This window comes from Cryptomeria japonica, chromosome 6 (assembly GCF_030272615.1).
Source record: "Cryptomeria japonica chromosome 6, Sugi_1.0, whole genome shotgun sequence".
In the NCBI taxonomy this organism is placed as follows: domain Eukaryota; kingdom Viridiplantae; phylum Streptophyta; class Pinopsida; order Cupressales; family Cupressaceae; genus Cryptomeria; species Cryptomeria japonica.
In genome coordinates, this window is record NC_081410.1 from 306,518,036 (window position 1) to 306,530,352 (window position 12,317).

The window sequence follows — 12,317 nt, forward strand, 5'->3', positions numbered from 1 at the left end:
AACCAAAAAGGATAAGGGCTAAGAATTCTATTGGATTTATTGGAGTTGAAATTGATTGACCTCTTTTAAGTTGAATTGTGAAAATGTTGAAATTAGGGTAAATGTGCTGGAATTGATGTAAAAATGCATAAATAGTAAGCTACAGTCGTCGGTTCGAGCCACGAACCTAGATCTGAGGATTGTAAGAGTATTCAGACCTGTTCTCAGAAGGAGCTCTTGATTTGTCAAGACTGCAGCGACAATCGGTCTGGTCCTCTGCACTTTTCGCACTCCGATGGGGGATTGATTCGTCACTATAAATAAAGCTAATTTTGAAGATCGCAACTCTGTACTTGTTCTTGTGCACAGTAGAGAAGGGAAATCGGTTGGGAATAGGGATTTGCCTAAGTCAAACCTCGATTTAGGAATTAACCTTGAAATAGAAATGGAATACGATTGAATTGCAATAATGGAAATGTTCTCCTTTTGAGGGAGATGTTGAATAATGACCGAAACACAAATGCTATACCTCCTTGTGAAGTTTTATTTGTCTCCACATGGAATTAGGGTTTCATGAAGTTTTCAATAACATAGATCATGAATGCCAACTCCAATGCTTGTATCTTGACCTTATCTTTGCTCTAATGCTTGAAAGAAGATTGATTACTTGCTCATTTGAACTTGAATGTTTGATTGCTTGACTTGATTGACCAATATGATTATCGAATTTGACTTGTATATCAAAATGAGAGGGATGGGCCTCCTTTTATACTTGCCCATTAAAAATCAATTCAATTTTTTAACACAAGCCGAAACGAGGTCAGGATTACCGCCCAAATCTTATGACTGTTAAGGGGCTCAAAAAGGGGTCCTAGTTGGGTGGACCAGGGCATCGGGCACTATGGTCCTGACCAATTAGGCACCAGAATAAAGGGGGAAATGAAGTGAAGGGGTAAAAAATATGACAAATATGCATGGCATGAGCAAAACCAGGTTATCAATCAGGCCTCAAAACATGAATGCCAAGGTGAGGACCCAAACGAGGACAAAATTGTAAGGGGGTACAATTTAGGACGCTACAGGTAGTATGATAGAAAATAGAATCAACACATGGGAGGAAGAAAAAGATAAGAGTGCAAAAGGGCAACCAGGTTTTGGACCTAAACACTCTACGGTTGACCATGACATCACTTTGAGGCACTTAATTGAAAATATTTGAGAGAAAGGTGAAGAAACTTTTTATTGTTTTGTTGACTTCAAAAAGGCATTTGACACGATTCCTAGAGATAAACTATGTTTAAGAATATAATAATTTGGGACTCCTTTGCATCTTAGGGTGAGTGTCTATAGGATTTATGACGAGGTTAAAGTTAAAATCACAACTTCATCAGGCATCTTAGAAAGTTTTAAGAGTAACATTGGTATCAAGCAAGGGTGCCCCTTATCCCCTACTCTTTTTGGTCTTTATATTGATAAGCTTGAGGTATGCTCAAATTTACATGGTGGTGATGGGGTTCACTTGGGGGAGTGTGTGATAATGCTTCTTATTTATGCTAATGATCTTATTTTGATTGCAAATTCAGCTTAGGGGTTGCAAGAGCACTTAGTTGCCCGTAAACATTTTTGTAACATTGTAAGGATGCAAGTTAATATCATTAAGACTAAAATCATGATTTTCTCTAACAAAAGAAAGCAAAGTCAGCATAAATTCCACTTTGAAGGCAATATTATTGAAGAAGTTAAGGAGTACAAAATATCTCGGGTTTGAATTCAAAAAACAAGCTAATTTGGGAAGGTTGCAAAAAAAGAGAACTTTAGGATGATGGAAAGTGTTATACACTCTTTAAAACATATGTAGGGAGGCTATTTTTTGGGATGGAAAACTATCTAGGTTCTTTTTGGTCTTCTTGTGCTCCTAGTTGTGCTATATAGGTGTGAATTGTGGGCTAGTAGTAATTCTATTTCAAAGTGGAAACAAATTGAGAAAATACAAAATCGCCTAATCACAAGTAAAATTGAAATCAAAAGTTCGGTTAATTATGATATTTTGCTAAGTGAAGTGGGGGTAGTCCCTATTGAAGCAATTGTTATGATGTGTCTCATAGGTTATTTAAAAAAGTTGAGAAAACATAAGCAAGTAGATGTCTTAAGTTTGTTTTTGGTGTCAACTTGAGCAAAAGAAAGAAGACATGGACGAGACGAAACAACAGATAGATGAGTAAATGGAATATTTATTTAAATGTGTGCCCCACATACAACAAAGAGATTAAGGTTTTTGTTATATAAATCTAGTACGTATACTTGGAGTAAAGAGCTAGAGAGAAAAAAGAGCTATTATATTGAGGAGTTCAATCTGACATGTGATCTTTCTCAAAAAGCGTACATAAAGGCTTGTATCCAAGGGAGAGCCAATTGCTCAATAAAGAACTAACTCTCATCAACTCTGATGTGAAACATGGCAGTGGAAAAGGCCAAAAGAAACTTGGGAAGAAAGGGTGTGTGTTTTTTGCACTTTCGGGGTAGTTGAATTTGGAAGACATCAGTTTGGAGTGTGATGCTTATAGAGACATCATAAACAATTATGATAATGTTTTGACAATTGATTCTTGGTACAGTCTTTTCAATGATAGGATTGTTGAGAAATTAGAGGAGTTCATCATCATCTTGTACACAAAAAAAATCGAAATACAAATGCCAATGATGACAACGCTAACTATTCCATAGACTATTAATATTTAGCCCCATAGACGTTCACATATATAATAGAATTTTTTTTTTTTTTTTCTATTCTATTTTTGGGTCTATGATCATATGTGAAATTGAATTTGCTTTCGCGTAATATTTCATTGTGGTACGATTTTTTTTTGGTCCACATCAACTCTTTGACTTTTATCTCTCCCGTACCTTTTGATTTCTGCATTTAGAAGAAACATATTTGAAAGGGGGCAATGGTGTCGTGCCGCTGCAGTTTTCTTCTACGAAGCGCGCCCTCCTTTCGTGGAGCGTTCATGGATACCATCTGCAAATGCTCCTGGCGCTTTATGGGAAGAGGAATGGGCGCTACCATTTCCATTTCCACCTGGAGCCCTACCATTCACATTCCATCATTCTCTGCCATGCCCATTTCCATTCATCTTCCACCTATCATGTCCAACACCCTTCACCACCAACCCTGCTGTCCTCGCCCCGAGGGAACTCGCTTCATGGCATCTTTGCCCGTCGTCAGATGGTTCCGCAGGATGAGGAGGTCGGCTCTTAAGAGGCCTCCCGCTGAAAAGGAGCTGGATTTAGACATTCGAATTGCCTTTGCCGAGAATGTCTATAAAGACGAAGAACTCCTGGTACGTGCTCTCTCTTATGTTCGACTTGTCATTATTTTAAAGCTTCCGGATAAAACTGTGTATTGATTTGCTTACACCAACGTTGCTGATGACCCTCCGTAATCCATCACCTTAAGAAATGTGAACAAGGTAAAAAATAAAAATAGAAATTTATGAAAGAAAATAAATTTAAGTTTGTAGAAGACTATAAATAGTTATCCATTAAAATGCAATAATTATGAGCTCTGCAAACCTTACGTTTCTAAACTTATCAGGATAAGTTGAATATTTTGAACCCCAGAAATGGCCTAACAAAGGACCTTTCTAGAATAAAAAACAGAAGTCTCCTTTTTTAAACCACTTTTACCAGTATGGGTGCTTTTGCAACTTTAATTGATACTAGAAATTTTCCCACTTTGATTGGTCCCAGGAATTTCGGTAAAATTCTCAGTCTGGACAGGGAAAACAGCTTCCGCACTTGGAAATGGCAGAATTGTTGAATTTGGAATTAAAATCGATTGCTGTTTTTCTGTTTTTGTTATATTGTACCTAAAATAATGCAAAGAACCCATTGGGAGGTTAGTTTAAGTGATGGGGGATTAATTTTAGGTGAATTAAATACCAAGAAGGTATAAATTTAGATATACTGCATCTTATCATAGTTTTAAACACATAACAGACATGGTGTTAGAAGTACAGGAGGATAAGGCCAATAGGGCAAGAGAATCTGAGAAACATGAGGAAAGATCCAAGAAAACTAAAAACAAAGCATGAGTAGTTTTGGAAGTAATAAAATATCTCATCCCTTCATAGGACTATAAAAAGTGACAAAGTCGAAATTAAGAAATGGATTTTCAGTATTTTCAGGAAGAAAAGTTGCTTGGTGTGCTTTGTTGGCTAAACTCAGTGTATCGTGGGTAGGGTTTTTGGAATCCTGATTTGTCACTTTGCTTTCTCTCTGTTCCAATCTCTGCCATTGCTGCTTGGCCAGGCAAATATTGATAAACTCTGGCTCAAACTGCTGCCAAAAGCTGTTTGCCATGTTGTCCCTGGGTCAAGCAAATGATAAAATCCTCGCATATAATAATTGCAATAATGTAATGTAGATTAGAGATCACATACCGCACAAGAGATGTTTGTGGGCCAAGATGTCCTAATATGCAATATGTGTAGAAATAGAAAAACCCTTGAGATAGAGTAACACTGTACAATACTCTATGGAAGGAGTCACTCTATACAATATCTCCAAGAGATCCTAAACATAATATCATACTCAACACACATCCTTACAATGGTATTCACCTTCTTTATACAGACCTCCTTTTGATAATATAATTAAGGGGTACCATAATCCCAATGAAGGCCTACTCATCATTTAATACAATAAATTACACAAGTTGTCCACATGGCCCAATATAACTATCTTAAGAGATGTGTACCACATGTCGACATCGTGTTCCATCTAATTTATTATAATATCTTAGCCCTAGGTACATAACATGCTATCCCTCTTTGGCAATACTTCAAATCTACTCCAAATTTAACTTAATGGTACCTAGTTAATCTTTGTGTTGGTTTTAACTTGATGGTTCCTAGATCCCATCCTTAATCCAAATTTTGCTGCACCCGTTTGATTCCATTCTTTATCATGGTAACTCCTTTTTTGCTGTGATAGCCATTACTTGTATGTTGATGTGGATTGTTGTAGTTGTTCCTTTGATTCCCGATAGATCCATGGTGATTGGCTTGTTGATTCCCTCTATCATCATGCCTTCATGATGATGTCCTTCATGTTTCTCGTCTCTCACAATGATGTGGATGCTTATATATTGCACCCTTTACTACCATTGGAACCTTCTTGATTCTTCACTATTTTTTGCCACTTGTTTTATTGGTTCATGAAGAGAATTACTTGTCTCTTCTTTTTTATCTACATCTTGCTCCTCTTGTTTGTTCTCTAATTCATTGGCACAATCTTCAGTAGTTTCTTTAACTTGCTCTTGCTTGACTTTCGTTTGAACTTCATTATGTGTAATATCCTATACTGTATTTTTTCCCTCCTATACTAAAGTTTCATGAACTTCTTTTGCACATTGATGTTTATTGTTCTCAAAGATTCTAACCAAGGAAAACCACAAACAATATCCAACCTATCCATATCCAAAGCATGAAAGCTTGAACGAGAAACATATTTATCCATAGAGAGTTTCAAATATTAAAAAATCTGAATATCTTTACCCGATATTTGATTGTCCTTGATGTGCTTTGCTTGTACTTGTAGCGTCTTGGCTAATTCCATATTGATGAAGTTATAATTGCTGCTAGGGTTTACGTAAGTAGTAACTCTTCTTTTGAATACATCCATGAAATTGAAGGATTGAATCTAACTTGCTTGGTGCTAATGTACATGTAATTATATCCCCTTTTCCTCCTCCTTCAAAGTTTATCCTTATCCTTCTCCTTCTTTGTCTTCTTCTTCTATTTTTCTTTTGTTGCTCATCTATCTAAGAAAGATTGTTCTAGTTCATTCAAAGGCAAGCTATTATGTAATGACATATACCATTGACACGCTTCACCTTTTAAGAATTAATCAAACCCTACTTTTCAACCATAAGCTCTCTTGCATTGGTTTCACCATTCTAATCCATCTCCACATCCATAAAATTTAGGAATCTTTATTGAAACTAGGGTTTTAAAAAAATGCTTTCAAAAGATCACTATTCTACCAAATCTAGTTGACCAAAGTTTGCCCCTATTATAAAATAATGTTGCTTGCCTCAAAACCAAAAATACAAATAATGGATTCGTAATAAATTCTCACAAGCTTTCCATAAATGTAAAAATATCATATAAATTTTGTGATTTGTGGCTTGGAGAGCGAATTTATGATTTTTTTTTTTGCAAAAATTTACTCAAAATGGTCCAATGACTCCAAATGTAGATGGATGGATTAACATATCCTTATTCAACCCTCCATAATTTAGAAAAAAAATTGCTTTTTTTCATCCTTGGAAGCAAATTTGGTGGAAACCCTAATTTTCCAATAAATCTCAAATTTACTTCAAATGACATTTTACAATACTCCTTGTAGAAGAAGCCACTTCATGCTATATCCCCAATAGATCCTAACACTATCATACTCAACCCATATCCTTACAATGATGTTCACCTTCTTTATATAGAGCTCCTCCAAATAATATAATGGAGGGGTACCATAACCCCAATGAAGGCCTATTCATCACCTAATATTATTAATTACACAAGTTGCCCATGACCCAATGTAACCATCTTAACGGACATTTTCCATATGTTGGCAACTCCATCCACCTAAATGCATTATAATATGGTAATTCTATGTACATAATAGCAAATATGCTCCCGTGTTGACCTCAAATGTCTTTGTTCTTTAGCTGGACTCCACTCCAATGGTTGAGGTTTTGCAGAAAATGTCGTCCATTATATTAACATGCTAATGGAGCATGCCTTGGTCAATTCGTTGGGCTTTGTCAGAGTCCAATCGCCCTAGAAAAATGGATTTCCTTAGTCCAGGGTTCTAAGATTGTTGCATAAGAATTGTTGTTGTGTGGTTGTGGGTATTTTGCAATTATCCTTCAATCCAAAGAGGAGTGAGATGCCATCTTTCAAGGCAGTCGCTGGCTTATGGGATCTTGTGCGTTGTTCTTGAACTTCTAGTATGCTCACTTCAACCTACAAGTGAATGTGCTTGAGGAAGTTTAGTTTTTGTAAGGCTCCCTTTTCTTTCATTGCATCTTTGGAATAAACCCTTCTTAGAATTTGTAGATAATAAAATTGGGAAATTTCTTGAATGAATCACTCCCAAATCTCTTATAGCCTATTGGCATTAAGGTTTTGGATTGGATACATACTCAAGCGTTGAACTATGAACATCGCCTTTCAAATGTCTATCGTTTCATGAATGCAGCCATTTCTCTAGGGATTTCCCACTCAATTAAGAACCTCAAACTAGAATGGATTTTCCCGGTACTAATGGATTTAAAGAAGTTCAAAACAAAAAGAAGAATAGAGGATCTAGGAGCAGAAAATCTAGATCCACAAGCTCAAACTCCCTTGAGAAGTCAAACAAAATTGATACTCTTATTTCTATCAAGGAAAAATACATTTAATTTGAATTATTATTTGAAGAGGAGATCTAGGAAGCTGCTTAGGTAGAATCCACAAGAAGACCTGCTTGGAGTGCCACATGATGAAGTGGATAGAGTAAAAGGCAATAAAAGACAATGTTCTCTCACCATCTTTTCCCACATACATCAGCTCAAACCTCCTTGAGAAGTCAAACAAGTTTGATACTCTTATTTCTGACAAGGAAAGATACATTTAATTTGAATTAGTATTTAAATAGGAGATCTAGGAATAAGCTATCTGGGAAGCTCCTTAGGAAGAATGTTGGGCACTTAGGTGCTACAAGAAGACCTGCTTGAAGCACCACATGATGAATTGGATAGAGTAAAAGACAATGTTGGCTGTCCATTTTTTCCCACATCCACCAACTCAAACCTCCTGGAGAATTCAAACAAATTTGATACTTTTATTTCTGATAAGGAAATATACATTCAATTTGAATTACTATTTGAATAGGAGATCTAGGAATAAGCCATCTAGGAAGCTACTTAGCAAGAATGCTGGGCACTTAGATGCTACAAGAAGATCCACTTGAAGAACCACATGATGAAGTGGATAGAGTAAAAGACAATAAAAGACAATAAGAGACAATGTTGGCCTTCCATATTTTTCCCACATTAAGGAATGCAAACATTGCAATCTGATTTTGGTAGGTGATATCAACTTATTCCTTTTCCTTCCATGTAATGTCCCCTACTAGGAGGCTGCCTGTTTCCCAGTAATTAATATACATCATTATACATCATTATGCCTTAAATTAGATTATTAATACAAAGGAACAATTAATACTGATAATACAAGTGATAATTACCATATTTTAGCCCCCAATCCTTACTCCTTCCTAATCATCAATCCTAATAAAGGATGGGGTATTACTTGTTAGGGCGCTAGGAAACCACCTCCACAAATAGGCCCAAGGTTTTCAGGAACACCTGTCCATACTGTTGTGACCATTTCACACATCACCCCATCGCAAATGGGGACCTCCTCTTTTGCTTGCAGTCCTAGGTCTTAGGCAGTTTGGTAGCAGCACGATCCTTTAGGTTGAATGGAATGGAGTTAGTTAGCTCTCAAGCCCTTGGCAATGAACGATTTGTGATGATCATTTCATTTGATCATCATCATCATGTGGCCTTCAAGATCAAAGATAGAAATCTTGAGTCTAATAGTGGAGAATTGTCGGACAAAGTGAAATGCTTGATGAGAGGGTAGTCAGAGTATAAGCAATTATGAATAGACCTTGTTGATGATGAGGTTACTTCTATAAGATGAGGGAAGAACTCTTGAAATGGATGAAGTAAGTGATAGAAGCAGCAAAAAGGGACAAATTAAGTCACTTCTAGTGACCCCCAAATCCACAACTTGCTTCATCACCACTTCCTGTGACCCTCCAAAAGTCCGACTACCTTGGGAGCATTTCCAGTTGGCTGTCAAAAGCCTGATCAGGATGAACAGATCCTTATACTTGGTGAGATCAATGCTGATTGAGGTGAATACTTGATGTTTTGAAGGATGATGTTGCTTGAGGTTGGTAAGTTTGCTGAGAGTGAGTGGAAACACCTTGATATGTTAATTGAGCAAGTTGTATTAACACTTTGAAGTCACCTTGAAAAACAAATTTGAAATTTCAATTTTGAAAATAAAATTTACAATTTATGATTTTTTTTAATGAAAAATTAGAATAAAAATGATAAAGTTTGATGTTGAATCTTGAGGGCATTCATCATTTTGCCCTCAAGATTCAACATCAAATCTGATTTTGTCATTTTGAGATGAATAGAAAAATAAATTTATTTGTTAAACTAGGTTGATTTTATTTTTATTTTTATTTTGTGAAATGCAGTGTCAATTTCACAATGAGCTCCCAAGACATGAGTGAGGATGAGATGGAAATCCATTCTCGTAGTGAGAATGATTCAGAATTTGAACCTGAAAATGAGGGGGGTGACCATGAGGCTGATCCTGGAGCCCAATCTAGTTCTATGGAGAGTGCATCAGCTAGTACAGGTTGCCCTTCAGAGTTGCTGGCACCATATGCTAGGGGTCCTTTTGATCCCAAGTCTCATCTCAAACAATTTTCTTCAAGAATATCAGTACAAGGCACATCACATTCAAGTGGGGGAACAAGGTGTTGTTCACCAAAACTGGTTAACCCAAGTTCACCTGCAATTAATCTATGGAATAGCCAATTCAATCTATGAAGAACCTCAGGACTTGGACAACATAACAAGGATCTAAATCCTTCTACTCTTCAGGCTCTGCAAAACCTAGGCAGGTATACCTTTGAATGCTTAAAATTAAACCCATTACACACCTATGACAACATCAACAGAAGCAGATAGATCTCACCAGGGCTCAACAACAAGTAGGTTACTGCAGATGCGCTAGATCTACACATACAACTCAGCTATGTTTTGAGCATGAGATAGATGAAACATTTCAAACAGAACATAAAATAAAGATATTCTAATTGGATTTTAAATTGTTTGAGAATCCCTTTAATTGCAAGATCAGTGCCTTATCCAAGGGCAACAAAATCACACATCAAACTATAGATGAAAACTTATACTGCAGATCCATCTTCATCCTTAAGTATTCTTGCATTTAATGCCTTACATAAATGCATTACTCAGCTCATTCACAGAAAATATCAAATCCAGAACATGAACCCTATTTTATTAATATTTGCTCACAGAGTTTAAAATCTTCCTTGAAGGATTACCTACAAGCAAACACTACACTCACAGACATAGCTGCTCATGACAAACTTGATCCTCCTTAAGGATCTGATTTGAATAAAATGAAAGTACACTTCAAAGACAAATTCTGTGTGAATTTATGCATGCCTTACATAAAAAACCTGCAATTAGAAACACCTATAGCATGAATCGTACTCTATTCTTTGGAAAAGGACATTGCCTTGTACAATTTTGAAGAAAACTCAGAATTGGAAACCATGAAAATCTGGAGCCTTTCTCCAAATTTCTGGAACCCTTACAAATGAGAAGAAATGAGAATATGAAGGAGGGGGGAAAAAACCAGAATGCACCAGAGATTGCCAAATGTCCCTTTTTTCCAAACTGAAAAATATCTCCTTTCCTTCCCGTGGAAACTGCTCTCAAAATATCTCATGTTTGTTAAAACTAACTGCATGACTGGATTCCTTGTTCCGAGAGCTTTCTGGTGATATATAATACTTCAATATTTGGGCAAAAATTAACCCTTGGACGAAATAATCTTGAATGCAGGCCACCATCATTTAAATTTTCGATTTTACACTATAGTTGAAACTATATCATTTAACTTTAATTTTTCTCCATTTTGCAACCTGCGTCCTGCCACGTGGCGACCTGCGATTCGCTCATGCTCCACTGGTCCACCACTTGGACCTGCCACCTCAGCATCCATCTCACCGGCTTGCGGACTGCCATCTATCTGCCACTTGTCGGCCACGTCAGCGGGACCCGCCAGTTCACCTGCCACCCAGACTTGCCAGCTCATCTTTTGCTGTTTCGCGAAGAGTAAACTTTGCGCATCTTCGCAATGCAAAACAACGCCAACCGTAGATCACCATGAATCTTGCTCACTCGTTAATCTTTTCGCCATTTCGCGAAGGGTAACTGGCGTGCATCTTCGCTTCGCGAAACAACGCCAGTCGTCGATCATCTCTGAACTTGCTCACTTGTTAATCTTTTCTTTCTCTGCAAAACCAGCCTACCTCGGGAACCGTGCATACGTGGGGTTCACCTGGTCGCCAACTAGCCTCCTTGCCTCGGGATTCGCGCACACGCGCGTGGGGTCCACTGGGCGTTAGCCAGCACCTTGTGTCAAAAGCCTTCAAGGCTTTGACACTATGGTTGTGTTTGTTCTTACTTTTAAATATCAAAATGTCCCCACGCCTAGCCAATGTGGGATAATACTCTTAGCTTGGAGCTGTGCATTTTCTGAGAGTTTTAATGGCACCAATGGCATTTTGCTGAAGTTTATTAAATGCCGTTGCCCATTTCTATTCCATGGTGCGCCACAGGAGAAAACTGGAAATTTACACCTGCTATTGCATTTGCTTTGAAACATTTTCAAACCCCCTTTCAACACCACGACAGGGAGGACATTAGCAGAGGCCGTGGGTTTGGGTCTGCACCTTCCAATTGCATTTTGCTTTGAAGGTTTCCAATGTTTTCAACTCTATATTTCACTCCACGCATTGCAGAAAAAATTACTTAAGCCTTCTCCCTTATCAGGCTCACGGCAGGGGGTGGACTAGCAAATGTTGCGGATTTAGCTTTACACCAGCCAATGCATAGCTCACAGCAGGGAAGAGTGGAATTACACCCGGCAATTGCAATTTGTTTGAAAGCTCATAAAATGCCTCTCCTTTCAGCCACGCGTGGGAAGAGCTTGGCATTACTTTGGAGTTTCTCTGCCTCTCCTCTAGCCATCACGCCACATTTGCATTTGGTTAAAAGTTTGCACAACAGGGAGGATATTGGCAACACGCCTACCAATTGTAGTTGCTTTGGAGGGTTCTACGACCTTTTTTATTTTTCATTGGCAATGCATTTGTTTGAATGTTTCCACAACTGCTATTTGCATTTGCTTTAAAGCTTCTGAGACTCTCCATCCAGCGCAGGCCCTGCCAATTGAATTTGCTTGAAGACTTCAAAACCCCCACCCCCACGCAGAGGGAATTTGGTGTAATGCCATACAAAGAGGGAAGACCACGCCATGCCAGGGAAATTTGGCTTCATGCCAATTGCATATGCTTGGAACCTTCTTAAACCACAACTTGCTTTTACCACTCACCCCAATCTATTTCGCGACCTGCTCTAGCTGCCAAAATACATTTGGCTGAATGTT

General features: G+C 37.7%; 1 protein-coding gene across 4 annotated transcripts in view; it reads left to right on the forward strand.

The window, feature by feature from the left end:
- The first annotated feature begins 2,877 nt into the window (after positions 1-2,877).
- Positions 2,878-12,317, forward strand: part of LOC131043753 (endoribonuclease YBEY, chloroplastic) — a 178,448-nt gene continuing 169,008 nt past the window's right edge. For 3 of the 4 annotated variants that reach the window (XM_057976986.2, XM_057977010.2, XM_057977016.2), the window contains exon 1: positions 2,878-3,320. In XM_057976986.2, coding sequence (XP_057832969.2) covers positions 2,928-3,320 — 393 coding nt within the window. In that variant the 5' untranslated portion in view covers positions 2,878-2,927. The remainder of the gene's footprint in view (positions 3,321-12,317) is intronic. The other variant, XM_057977004.2, reaches the window with a different exon arrangement.